The sequence below is a fragment of the Lacerta agilis genome, chromosome 1, assembly GCF_009819535.1.
Source record: "Lacerta agilis isolate rLacAgi1 chromosome 1, rLacAgi1.pri, whole genome shotgun sequence".
Taxonomy (NCBI): Eukaryota; Metazoa; Chordata; class Lepidosauria; order Squamata; family Lacertidae; genus Lacerta; species Lacerta agilis.
Window position 1 is genome coordinate 48,919,847 of NC_046312.1, and position 14,283 is coordinate 48,934,129.

General features: G+C 47.0%; 1 protein-coding gene across 1 annotated transcript in view; it reads left to right on the plus strand.

Moving 5' to 3' along the window:
- CHRM4 (cholinergic receptor muscarinic 4) overlaps positions 1–9,697 on the plus strand; it is a 48,543-nt gene extending 38,846 nt beyond the window's left edge. The window contains exon 2 of the mRNA XM_033148957.1: positions 7,735–9,697. Coding sequence (XP_033004848.1) covers positions 7,735–9,182 — 1,448 coding nt within the window. The 3' untranslated portion in view covers positions 9,183–9,697. The remainder of the gene's footprint in view (positions 1–7,734) is intronic.
- The last annotated feature ends 4,586 nt before the right edge of the window (positions 9,698–14,283 follow it).

Consider the following 14,283-nt stretch of genomic DNA (forward strand, 5'->3'; position numbering starts at 1 on the left):
AAGATTGTCCGCCTATTGATCAATTCATCCACAAGCCTTGTATATGAGAACAACAATCATTCTTGGCGGAGTTTTAACCTTTCTGTGTGTGTCAAACCTCCATTTCCATATTTTTAACACTTTTCACCAAACCTTTTCACCAGCAAAATTGTATGCAGTGTGTTCTGTCATAGATTTATTTTAAAAAATGACTACCAACTGAAGATGCATGGACAGGCCCTCCTCCAAAACACCACCTACCCTAGAAATCTCCATAAATTGCCTGCCTCCTCAAGGACTCTGCCTGCTTAGCTCATGCCTTAAACCTTTACCAAAAGAAACACCCTACATCTGAAGCATTCCTCCACCACCACTCCAGCCCTAACAAGAGCATTACAATTCTTCATTGCCTTGTCACAAATTGTTGTTTTAGAAACCTGCCGCAGATCTCTTGTTCGGGTTATGGCTCTCAGTGCGCATTCTTGTCACATTTATTGACAGCAAAATTGAGTTTCCTTAGAATCCAAGTTTGTGATGAGGGCTCTGCCCTGGTTGGTTGGTTTGTTTCCTGGTAGGGAGAGCTATAGAGTTGAAATGGGGAAAGGGGAATATGTAGGTTTAAATGCTGGAGGCAGCCTGCTGATTTGGATGGGTACCAGAAAGCCTGTTTTTTTATAATGCATCTAAAAGGAAATAAATAATCACATCAACCCTTTTTGCTGTCTGGGAAGGAGACAGCCCACCAGCCTACCTCTTCCCAAGCTCTGTTCTTCTCCAAAGGTCCTGATTTAATAACCACAGATCAGAAGCCAATCTCCTCTGGGAGGAGATTACATTCATATGGCTTAGAGAAATTAATTGGTTTATCTAATTCATGTTGTTCCCGTATCTACATGTTCCTCCTACAGACTTATTAGTGTTTGTCCTTTTTCTCCCCCTGGTGATTATTCTTATTGGGCAGATGCTTCCACTTAGCCTGTTTTTAGTTGCTGCACTTTCCCGTTTAGAGAACATGTCTGAGGGTATTCTAGCAAGACGGGAGGAGACTTAGGCTGCAGTCCTATATATGTACTTAGCTGGGAGCAAGCCCCGCTAAACTTAGTGGGCCTTACTTCTGAGTGGACACGCATAGGACGGTGCTGTCATTTGTGTGCATGCACACATGCATGTGTCTGCAGTGTGCAGGCATGCACACACCCATACCCCAGGAAGTTCAGCATGGCTGCTTTTTTAAACAGAAATGGCTGAGGGGCTCTAGAAAGAAAATAAATAAATTGGGGAATCTATAAGAACTGCCTTCTCAACACAGAGCATGAAATCTAGTCACTTGGTGCCAGTTTTGGTAGCATACTGAAAACATGAGATTTTATGGTCTGTAAAATCTTTTTAATTTTCTTTTTCCTATCCTTCTAATCTCTTTTAAAAAATCCCGTCTGGGCAGCCTATCTTCCATGTCTGTGTACTGTAACTCTGATGTTTGGCAATTATGTCTTTGAATATTTTTGCTTTCTTGTGTGCACTTCAATCATTGCCTAAATGAAATGAATTTTTGCCTTACAAGATGGGTTTTTGTGGGGGAGGGGCATTCTGCATGCTTTTTCTTTTTTCTTTTGCTAAAACTTCTCTCCATTCTGGGGACTTGAACTAACATCATGTTAGCAACATGTTGCCTTCTAAAGTGTAACACATGCTAGATGCACAGAGCAAATTCATAGGTGTACACGGATATCTCAGGTTGGTAGTCCTTATGGCATCGAGAAAAATGACAAGTAGAGTCTTCTAAGGACTTGAAAACATATCAGAATGATGCAAAGTTTCTAGTCCTCAGGCAGAGGGGCTTATGTATTCTCAACATAAGCAGGCAAATTATTGAAAAGCATCAAAAGTACTCCAATTAACTTAGGTTCTGTCCTCCTAGCAGACACCTGCCGCCCAACCAAAGTCTGGGGGGTATATTTACCCATGAAAAAAGCTCAACAACTTGGGCTGCCCCCACCCTAACAAAAATCCTGGCTATGCCCATGTATGTCTGTATATATGTCCCATTATGTTCACTGATGCCTACTCTCCTAGTAAGTATGTTTAGGAAAACTATTTTCCCCATTTTCCCACCCAGTAATAGCCTCTCTTGCTTTTTGGGTTTCTTTTCTTGAACCATACTGCTCAATCTTACCTCCCAGGTGTAACAAGGCCACGAAGGTGATGACAATATACAAGGCTGAGAATCCATTACCTGCTTTAAACACAGCCAGGTTGTTCTTCTTTCTCAATTTGGATCAAAGCTGGTTTGAAGGGGAAACACATCAAAACTCAGAATTTTGTAAGAAATGACATAGATATGGTGGAGGCAGAGTAAGGATCAGTGTGAACACAACCATAGAGGAAGCCAAACCATCTGTAAAACACAAAGGCAGGAGGTAGGGGGATGAGGAGGACAGAAATTGAGTTTGTCCCAGATTACTGGTCAAAGTGTGTCTGCGAAGCCATCTGTTGACCTCTCCAGAAGAGTGGCGAGGAGCAAATCCAATTGGCATCTATCTTTATCGCTCCCAATGGTTATCATGCCCAGAGAAACTTTTTCAAAACATCATTGCGTCAGATCTGCAATTTCTCTTGGCCCCGTGCACTCTACAGAGATGCCAGACAGCAGTAAACAGGGGAAAGAGACACAAGAAAGGGGATGAATGACACTGGGGGCAAAGGGAAATGGTCAGGGTTAGGGAAACGTCATGAACAGAAGACGCAAGAGTGAGAGAGAAGAGGGAGAAACTGATTTGTTGATGTTTTATTTCAGCTCACCAGAATGCTCGCTTTGTGCCATGCAAGGCTAAGACTCAGAAGCCAGTCCCACTGACTTGGTTTGCACATAATGCTAAGCAATGGTTTGTTAAACTATAGTCTATTATATAGTGTATTAAGCCCTGGTTTATTTGGGCATCCAAACCACAGCAGTTTAGCTATGGTTTGTTCATTGCCTGTTGTCAGCTTATGAACTTCAGTTCGTTTTAATTATGGTTTGGCATTATGTGCAACCCAGCCCATATAGCATGAAGAAGCCATTACTCGAAAAGTAAAAAAGAAACTGCATCTGAATTCCAGTTGATTCCGATGAAAAGGAGCTTTTCACAAAAGCTGGCTTGCTGACTTACATTTCTCCCAATACTTTCACTGCTTCTGCCTAGCATTCGTTGCCCTTTGGCAGAAGAAGAAAACGATCTACCCTTAGATTCTGCAGCTAGAAATTCGTCAACAAACCAAATTCCCATGTTTCTACTCATTCCTATTTCAAAGTGCTCATTTTATCCTCTTAACAGCCTTGCGAGGTTGTCTAGGCCTAGATATAGTGTCTTAGCTTTTTGGCAGATTCAAACCTAGCTTTCCACTGCCCAAGTATAATAAGATGTCTTGGGTAACTGAAACATTCTTTTCACAAAACAGGACATTTCCACTTGGAGTCTTCTTATATATATTGTTCAGTTCTGTTCTGACTTCACAAGACCTTGTCTTATTAAACCTGGCTAATAATTAGAAAGGATTTGCTAATGTTTTATTATTGCCCACGCAGCCTGGTCTCATCCATGTCTTCTCCATCCTAATCTCACTGCGCGAAAAAACTTAACTGGGGATATGGCGCTGTTTCACCAGCTTTCTCTCAGGCTGCCTCCGAGTCGAGTTCATCCTTCATTTATTCCAGCTATGGGGCCTTGGGTGGCTTGGGAGGTTGAGGAGAGAGAAGGAAACAGCCTCAGGCTGTCAGAACTGTTTCCCATCACATGGGGATTGTGCAAGGATGATACACTGAAGCCATCTCTGGAGGAGCTTGTGGAAATGGGGGAGCTGTCGGTTTACAGAGCAAGGATTTCATTGTCCTATTAAAATCTGCAGAACCTGGCCAGGGCCGGAGGAGATAATTGGTAGCTTCAGGCTGAGAAGCTGACCTAGAAACGGCAGCCACTTCTAGGCAGTGAAGTGACACAGCCTGTCTCAGACTCTCTCTCTCTCTCCCTCCCTTCCTCCCTCTGCCTTCCCCCCATCGAGAGTTAGGAATTATCTTGCAAAGGCTTGTTCATATATGTGATGGAATGGTCAAATTGCTTTTCTGATCGGGCAAGAGTTTTGTCAACTAGGACTGCCGGGTTTAATTGGTTCAATGGGTAGGTTAACAGACTAAAACTTTGGCTGATTACCGTATTTTTCGCTCCATAGGACGCACCGGACCATAGGGCGCACCTCATTTTTAGAGGAGGAAACAAGGAAAAAAAATATTTTTCTGGTTTTCCTGCTCTAAAAGCCCTGGTTTTTTTGTTGTTTTTTTGAGGATCAGCTAAAAGTTTTGCAGCTGTTTTTGCAAAGGCAAAAGGCCTTTTTTAAGGATCAGCTAAAGGTTTTGCAGCTTTTTTGCAAAGAGGGAAAAGCAAAGCTCCTTTTGCAAAGGGGGAAAAGCAAAGAGGAAAAGCCCCATTTTTATGGGGTTTAACTTACATTTCTGAAAAAATCTTAAGGAAAGGGAGCCATTTCTACTGTTTGCAGACAGATAATCTAATCAGCCAGTCACATGTTGCTGGGGAAACAAACAACCTCCCTCTGCAGCACATTCAACAAAGGAGGGCGGGGCTGAAAGGGAGCCGGGACTCTTATCTCTCTCCAGATCTCTTGCTGATCAGCTGCTGAGCGGGTCCTTTCAACACTCCCTTTTCTCTTTGTAAAATAAAAAGCACACTCTGCTTTTGGCCCCTGGGCAATTCAGCTCCAGGGACCACCATTCGCTCCATAAGACGCACAGGTATTTCCCCTTACTTTTCAGGAGGGTGGGTGCCAATTTTAATCAGCAAGGGCAAATGAAAAACCTGTCGCTGCATTGCACCAATTGCTACTGATTTTGGTTGTTTTACTCACTGAACTTTCTATATATAAACATAGTATGAAATTTGGTTTTTCATGTGTTTTGTAAGCTACCAGAGGAGGTTTATTGATAGGCAGCCGTTTAAATTTAATAAAGAATAACAATACAGTAATGCACTCATTCAGTCCCAGCTGAATTTAGAGTAAATAGATGTAACCTTGTCTAGAGGTAGATTTCACCGATCCTTTCAATACAGTATTTGTTTCATCACCATTTTCTCTCCCCCCCCCAGTTGCCCTTTTCACCTCAGTGTTGCCTCCTTCTCTCTGAACAGAATATTAATATTATTCTCACTTGCTTCACTAGCCTGACTTATGAGTCACTTACTTGAGCGATCTGGATTATTTTACTGAACTATTTGTCAAGAGACCTCTGGTGCAACCTGGTACCTGTGATTGCTAGCTCCCTTTTTTTCCTGCCAACATTCCTATGTCTTTAAGAGCTGCATAACATGCAGAAATTCAACAGGTAAAACTTTCCATGCTGCATCGATATGCTCAGAAATCCACCACCCCCCCACCCCCCCACCCCCCGTTGAGCTGTATGTTCTGTTATGCCGCTGCTAAAAGCAATCCTTTCTACCCACTCAGGTCCTGCTTCTCCGAGACAGATCAAGGAGGCTTCCTCTTATTGTTCTCTTGAATCTTAGAAGCACCTGGGGAAGACAAATAACAATGAAAATAGAATCTTAAATTATTAGACTTAGAATTAAGGCTGCAGTCCTAAACATTTGTATGCAAGCCTTGTTTTTCTAATATTTATTTTCATTACAGTTTTGCACATAAACTATGGACGGAAACAATATTGAAACCAGTGTGACTTCCTTCTGAGTAAATACATTAATGATCAGAACATTAATATGAAGCAACTTTTCCCAACCTGGTGGCACCCCGCCCAATGTTTTTGGACTATAACTGCCATCAGACCTGCCCATTGGCCATGCTGGCAGGGACAGTCTACCAACTGGCAATCACAGATTCCCAACCCCTCAGTGAGGAGGAACTTGTGCCTTCCTTTCAAAGATTCCTACATAGCAGGGAGTTCGACTAGGATGACCCTTGGGGTCCCTTCCAACTCTACAACTCTATGATTCTGTTGTTCCTAGGAAGGCCGGAAGAAAATGCAGACACACTGCCTCCTGGGGCAGCTGAACATTTAAAAGGGACCCCCAGAATGATAAATTGTTGAGCTTTGGGGGGGGCAAAATTGCAAACGGCATATTTGGAGCTATTTTTATGGAAAATCAACATGGGCTGCTAAATGTCTGGATTTTCCTGGACTTTTATTTTTGGCTGATTTCCACCCAGCCACTGCTGCTGACTGCAGTATTCCGGATATGTCATGGAAATTCTGGACACAGGGCAGCCCTAATGCAGTCCACAGTGCATTCGATAAGACAGGAAGGACAAAAAGGATTTGCACAAGCGTGCTTCCCTCTTAAGCCAGGAATAGTGTAATGTGGTGCACTGGGCACGACAGTGCAAAGAAACAGCGGTGGACTTTGGGCTCACAAATTTCAGCAGTGCCTTATGTGATGTTGAAATTCAGCTCCCCCCTGCCTCTCACGCTCCACCCTGCAGCGTTGTTTTCGTGCCCCTGCATTGTGGCTCCCACTGTGACTGCACTGGTTGCTCCACCTGAAAACCGCCTCTGTAGGAAATCTAGGCAATTGCTCCCCAAAAGCATTTGCAGCCATGCTGAAAGTACCAGTAAAATCCCACAGGTCCCATGGGGCATTCCACAAGCTCTGACAGATTTGTCTGCACACAATTTAGGGAAACTGTCTCATTTTAAGTGGCTAAGGTGGCCCACACTCTACTGCAAGCTACTCAAACGCTGTATCACAGGCAAACAGCGAACATTTCGCCAGCTTGCACAGAATGTGTCCCCAGGCCTAGGAAAAGTCTTCTATAAGGATACACTCTTCTGGAAAAGAGGCAGCCTTTGCAGAAGTCCTCGGGCTGCAGACTGCAATGGTGCAATACCAAGAATATCCAGGAGAGGGTAGGCTCCCCTCAGCAAAACCCTACAGAATGCAGGATCCACAGGCCTATTAGATGGGCACAACCCCCCTCCCCAATCTCACTTATTTTCTCTGGAGCTCCGTGCATCTACATAAACTCACGAAATAATTTGAAAAAGGTTGTGAGCTCCTTCTGAGGCTGCCCCACTCCACCAGACAAGCTGCTGCCATAAATAGCTCCCTTGGAGAGGGCTGGAGAGATTTGGGGGCAGATGGAAACAGTACAGAAGGATTTTTCAGACATGGGTTAAAGATAACACAGGCCTGGGAAAATGCTGGGCTTTGAAGAGACACAACTGTTCTGGCTGAGCTGACAATCCGACCAGGGGTGGAATAGGACACTGGCCTCTTTCCCAGTTTGCTTAGCGCCCTCCTACTACAACTTCCTGGTAGTAACGTGCAGGTTTGCTTTAGCTATTGCTGGGTAGGCTGGCCAAGTTGAAATGTTTTCTGAGGCTGCATACACACTAGACCTTTAAAGCCCATGGCATCTCCCAAACAATCCCAGGAACTAGCCCCCACAGTGCTACAGTTCTCAGCAGCCTTAACAAACTACAGTTCCCCAGGATTTGGGAAGGGGGAAGCCATGCGCTTCAAACACAGAAAGTGCACAGATACCTTTCGACAAGGTATTGTTCTACATCTTAATGCCTGGACTAGTCAACAGGGTCAAGGTGTGAGCTTCGTCACTGAGTGGGGATCTGAGCCTGGGTCTCCCCAGATCTCATCTGACCCTTTAATGCTTGCGCTACTCTGACCTGCCTGACCGAGTGTTGCAGATGCATAATATTTCTTCAATGGCTTTCTCTTCCCACCTCTCTTTCTGCAGATTCCGCATACAACTTGTCTTCTCAGCTGATAAAGATGCCCAACTTCACCAATGACAACTTCACCAAGGAGGGCACCCCCAAGTATAAGACGGTGGAGATGGTCTTCATAGCCACCGTCACGGGGTCACTTAGCCTCGTCACTGTGGTAGGGAATATCTTGGTCATGCTGTCCATCAAAGTCAACCGCCAGCTTCAGACTGTCAACAACTACTTCCTCTTCAGCTTGGCCTGTGCTGACCTGATAATTGGAGTCTTTTCCATGAACCTCTACACAGTCTACATCATCAAGGGCTATTGGCCACTAGGGGCTGTGGTCTGTGACCTCTGGCTGGCTCTGGACTACGTGGTGAGCAACGCCTCTGTCATGAACTTGCTCATCATCAGTTTTGACCGCTACTTCTGTGTCACCAAGCCACTGACCTACCCAGCTAGGCGGACAACCAAAATGGCAGGGCTGATGATTGCAGTCGCTTGGATATTGTCCTTTATCCTCTGGGCGCCCGCCATCTTGTTTTGGCAGTTCATTGTTGGGGAGAGGACAGTTGAGAAAGAGCAGTGTTACATCCAGTTCCTCTCCAACCCGGCGGTGACCTTTGGCACAGCCATCGCGGCTTTCTACCTCCCTGTGGTCATCATGACTGTGCTCTACATCCACATTTCACTGGCCAGCCGGAGCCGCATCAGAAGACACAAGCCTGAGAGCAAGAAGGAGAAGAGGTCCAAGCCACTGAGCTTCCTGAAGAGCCCTCTGGTCAAGCAGAATAACAACAACTCTCCAAAGAAAGCAGCGGAGGTGAAGGAGGAGGCAAAAAATGGGAAAGTAGAAGAGCAGCCCTTACAGCAGTCAGAGACCACTGGACACCAAGAGGAGAAGGAGACGTCCAATGAATCCAGCACGGTGAGCATCACCCAGACCAACAAAGAGAAGCCAGTGCTGGAAATTGCACCGGCTGATCAAGGGCAGAGCCCAGCCCCGACACGGCTTAACCCTGCCTCCAAGTGGTCCAAAATTAAGATCGTCACAAAGCAAACCGGAACTGAATGTGTCACCGCCATTGAGATTGTCCCAGACAAAGAAGCCAGCTCCACCCCAATCACCTTGGCCAACAGCCGCCCGGCGAACGTTGCCAGGAAATTTGCTAGCATTGCCAGGAGTCAGGTCAGGAAGAAGCGTCAAATGGCAGCCCGGGAGAAGAAAGTCACCAGAACCATCTTTGCCATCTTACTGGCCTTCATCCTGACATGGACACCTTACAATGTGATGGTCCTCATTAATACCTTCTGCGATTATTGTGTCCCTGACACAGTCTGGTACATCGGGTACTGGCTGTGCTATGTCAACAGTACCATCAACCCAGCTTGTTATGCTCTTTGCAACGCCACCTTCAAGAAAACCTTTAAGCACCTTCTCATGTGTCAGTACAGGAACATCGGCACGGCAAGATAATTTGGAAGCGAGGTGTTGTGGAGACTTGTTCTTTTGTTCTCCAACCAGTCAGATGTACTGTTGCAGCTGTGTCACTGGATTCCAGAGGGAGCCCTTCACCAAATGCAGAATTAAAACCGGAGATAAGACACAACCCTTTTAATCATGATCGGCCTTCAAGGCCCAAAGCAGTCCTTGGGCCTGTACGACCCCTGACTGCGCTTCTCCAGAAAACGAAGGAGAAATAAGTCAGGGACTGGATGCTGCAATAAGGCGTCATGGACAGACTTCATGGAACCCACTCCCTGCCTTGTTCCTCCTGAAATGCTGGCTGAACTTCCATTAACCTTTGATATCACTAGATGAAAGCAGTGTACCCTTCTGATGCCTATGCTGATGTGCTAAGTGGGACACACAAACATGTAAATGGAAGTTCTTCCTTTCCATGGATGTCTTGGTGGTTTTGCACTTGTGGTGTGTGTGTGTGTGTGTGTGTGTGTGTGTGTGTGAGAGAGAGAGAGAGAGAGAGAGAGAGAGAGAGAGAGAGAGAGAGAGAGACTATGAATGTGCAGACAGAAGGGGACTGTCTCATCAACAGCCACCAAGCTGGGAGTGGATTCTGCTTGGAGCGAGCCTTAGGCTGGGCATGCTCAGAATAGATGACCAACCAAGGCACACTTAATCCCTTTCATACATCCTAGCCCTTTTCCTGGTTGAGTTTCCAGTGGGATTTGTTCCCCTCAGGGAGAGTGTTCTACAGCTGGAACCAAACCTGCCTGCTTAAGAGGCTTCCTAAGGAACTTTCATCCTGTGCTGACTCCATCTTGTCTCCCCGTGGCAGGCAGCTGTGCCTGCCAGCCAGCCCGCTGAATGGAGAGACTCATTCCTACCTTGAAACAATGACACACCTGAGTTGTTTTGAACAATAAAAAAAATCGCAGATGGCACATGTGCGCACGCACAGAGAGACAGAGTCAGCACTGTGACATTTTTGACCACATGCCAAGGGAAATGCTTCTACAAAGGTATTTGTGTCGATGTGAAGAGCGACTGTCCTTGAGGCGGCAAATGCTTGACAAGGCCCTTGGAGGATAACGTTGCACCAGGCATCTGCGATAGCGGGATATTCCTGTACTGGGGAGTCTTTCAAAGGCCATGTAGCCTCTTTTAATGTAAACAGGGTTCCCCTTCATTTTGGGTTGCTTTTTTTAGATGCCAGCTGCACCACAGTGTCCTCCTGGCTCCAAGCACTTGGTTAAGGGAGACGCCCTTTACCAAAGAGATTTTTGGTTCCTCTATAGAAGCCTTTCTCAACCTTGGGTTCCAAGGTGTTGTTGGACCACAACTCCCATCATTCCTAGCCAGCATGCCCAGTGGTCAGGGATAATGGGAGTTGTAGTCTGACACCATCTGGGAAGCCGTGGTTGGGAAAGGCTGCTCTGTAGGGTAGGAATGGGTGACCCTCATCATGATGTTGGACTCCAGCTCCCATCAGCTGCAGCCAGCATGGACAATGGTCAAGGATGATGGGAGTTGTATTGCAGCAACTGCTGGAGGGCTGCAGTTTCTTCATCCCTGGTTATAGGGGCTGGGGGAAGGAAACTAGAGACCTCCCCGCTTGCTTCTGCTCCAAGTGCCTGTGGGCGTATCAAGAAGATAGCCACCGAGCTTTGTAAATGAACTTAACCTCCCTTCTAGTCAGTGTCGTCATGGAGTCCTCAGCATGTGGGCTCCAGTGTAAAGTGTGCAGCCTAAATCCCAGGATATTCATGATGTCCAGCACAGAAGAACCCATTCCAGCTGTTGCTCAGTTTCTCCAGAGCCCAGGGGGTGTCTGCACCCTCAGCGAGAAATACAGATCAAGGACCTGGCATAGACTGGGCCAGTGTACACAGGCACAGAAGTCTCCGTCTCATGGTAAAGGACTCTCACCTTGGGAGACGCCATTGTAGTTGGCCAAAGGCTGCTGCTTCATTCTGCTGGTGAGGCAGCCATACTGCCACTGCCTTTAGAATAATTTGCATCATGTTGCCCCAAATGCCTTGCAGGTTTTTTTAAAAATTGTTACAACTAACAGCGGGCCTCACTTAAACCAATAAAGTAATTGAAGTAAATATATTAGCTCTTTGGGTCATTTTTTGTGGTCTTCTTTCAATACCCACATGCAAGCAGTTTAGGCATAGGGTGGATTAAATTTGAAATTATGAAACAAGGATGAGGCTCTATAGCCCCCGCCCCCCCCGCCGGTGTCATAAAATTCCATCTTTCATCAGTCCCATCCCAAAAAGGCCAGTGGTTTATGAGAAGTTTCTGGTTGTGTGTCTTTTTTTTTTTTTAAGGAGTGCAAGAATCATTGCCGATTGACAAGGATGCCAGACTTTTCCCCTCCAGGACGGGATGTGCCGAGCAAATTTTGCAAGCTTCTTCTGCTGAGTCAAGGGAGGAAAAACTACCCTCACAGGAGCCTACAAATGATCCTTTCCTATGATTAGAGGGTTCCTTGGGCAAAACAAGGAAATGGATGCCTCACTCAGCCAAAGTAATGGGATGGATCTGGAGAGGGTGACTCTCTCTCTGTCTAGTTTTCATGGCTTTGGGACCGAGCCTGAATGAGCTCCCCTGGGACGCCTGGAGACTCAACCCGCACTTTGACCCAGGTTAGCTGGGCACTGCCCTGTATGCTGTCTGCCCAAGGGAGCTTCCCCTGCCCCAGAGTCTGGTTCCAATCTTCCTGCAGCATTTCCAGCCCTGTGCAGGTCTGGAAGCAATTATACCGCATTAGCTGAGGAATTCTAGGGAGCTCAAGCGCCTGGGGCAGGGATTTTGTTCTGATCAGCGAAGGGGTGCACTGGGGGGAGAGCAAGGAGGAGAGATGGGCAGGCATTCAGGCAGCTGTCCCTGCAGGAACACAAAGACCCTCAGAGGCCCCTTTGTCAATAGGTACTGACTGGGCAGCATGCCTGCACTCCCGACCATGTGGAGGCTATTTTGCTGGCCTCAGCAGAATAGCCACCTAAACCTACAACAGCTGCCTCCACCCAGAGGTTGAGAGGTTAGGGCAGCTTCAGTGCCAAGAGTTTCCCAATCTAGGTCACTTGACCCACGTGGGAGAGGAGTTGCAGGGAGGCAGAAGGGCAAGCTGTCACCTTCAAAGTAAGAGGCCACTGGGATACAATGGTGAGCATAGAGAAAGATAAGGTGAAGTGAGATAGTGTGAATCTGAGCAGATACTAGAAGGGAAGACAAATATATTTTGCACCAACCCAGTTGTAATAAATGGGATTTGGTGTCTGCAGCTTTTCAGTTTAGGGAAAAGGTAAGAGGATATGGTAGAGGTACGTAAAATTATGCAGGCATAGAGAAAGTGGAAAAGGTCTGGAGGGCCTGGATAGCTCAGTTGGTTAGAGCATGGTGCTGATAATGCCAAAGTTGCAGGTTCACTCCCCATATTTCACAACTGCATAGTCCTGCATTGCAGGGGGTTGGACTAGATGATCCTTAGGGTCTCTTTCAACTCTATGATTCCCCCACATCTCATAATATTAAAACTTGGGGCTAACTAATGAAGCTGAACATTGGCACTGGCGTAGAGAGCCGCTTTGCCACCCAGAGTGGCAAACGCGGAAGCACCCCCCCCTCGTGGGTGGGGCACCACTCCCTAGTGCGCGCCCTGATGTCACGATGCATGCATGTGCACTCCACCCAAGATGCCGGGCGCAAGCAGCCAGCAGCCCTTCCGTGCGGGCGTGGCGAAAACTTTTAAGGGTGCCCGCACGGAAGGGGTGCCGGCTGCTCGTGCCTGGCACCCCTTCTGTGCGGTGGCAACTTTTAATGCTGCAGTGCGCAAGCAGCAGCACAGACAGGCACCTGTGCTGCTGCTTGCGCGCTGCAGCCTTAAAAGTTGCCACCGCCGCACGGAAGGGGTGGCAGGCGGTGGCTTGGGAGTGGGGGGGTGGTGCAGAGTGTCACCCTCCCTCCAGGATTGCACCGAGGGCGCTCCGCCCCATCGCTCCCCCCTCGGTATGCCACTGAATGTTGGACAGGCGAAAGATACTAACAGCACAGTTAAACTGTGAAAACCGCTCCCGTAAGAGGCAGCGACAGCAACCAACTCAGATGGTTTTGAAAGAGAATTAGGCAAATTTGTGGACATTAAGTTCAACAGTGCCTGTTAGCCTTAATGGCTAGACTCCCACAGACTCCCATTAAGGCTCTGAATAGGAGTTGCTTGGAGTCACAAGTGGAGAGAGGGCTGTTGTGCTCAGGTCCTGCTTGCAGGCTTCCCATAGGCACTTGGCTAGCTGCTGTGAGAGCCGAATGCTGGATTTGATGGGCCATTGGCCGGACCTGGCAGGCCCTTGTTATTAATTTCAATGGAAAGCGCACAGGGATGCCCAATAGCTCCAAGCTCAGCAATATTTGAAGCTAGATCAGAATGAGCCAGGGCTAGGAGCGTAAGAAATGAATGAATATCAAGTCAAGACTATTGATCCACCTGGCTCAGTATTGTCAATATTGTGGGCAAATAGCAGGCTACATTCCAGATGTTGTTTGTTTAGTCGTGTCTGACTCTTCATGACCCCATGGACCAGAGCACGCAAGGCACTCCTGTCTTCCATTGCCTCCCGCAGTTTGGTCAAACTCATATTGTACTGCAATAGCCATCATCCCTGATCATTGGTCATGCAAGTCCAGGTTGACAGTTCACCAAAGGGAGGGTTACTCCTGGTTTACACTGTTTGGCAGTGACTGTCCTTGATTTCCGACACGTGTTGTTTCAGACCCAACCTGGATATGGAATCTGCAAGGGGCCTTTTGCAGGTGCAACAGGCACTTTACCAGTGGGTAACTGGCCTAAAGCTGTTTCTGCAAAGAGGTAGGAGCATGCCAATTCTGAATGTAGAAAGAAATCGTATATGTAGCACTTCTGTGTTGCAAATTGCAGAGTGCTGATGCATTTCAGATTTCCAGAAGGGTGGCCACATTTGTTCCAGCGAAAAGAAGTGTCCCACAGCACCCGAAGCCTGATACACTTATTTGGCAAAAGGTGCCACCCAAACTCTTCAACAGTGTTTGATACTGAGGTGCATTCATAAAGCCCAGAGAGAAAACCCTATTTAAC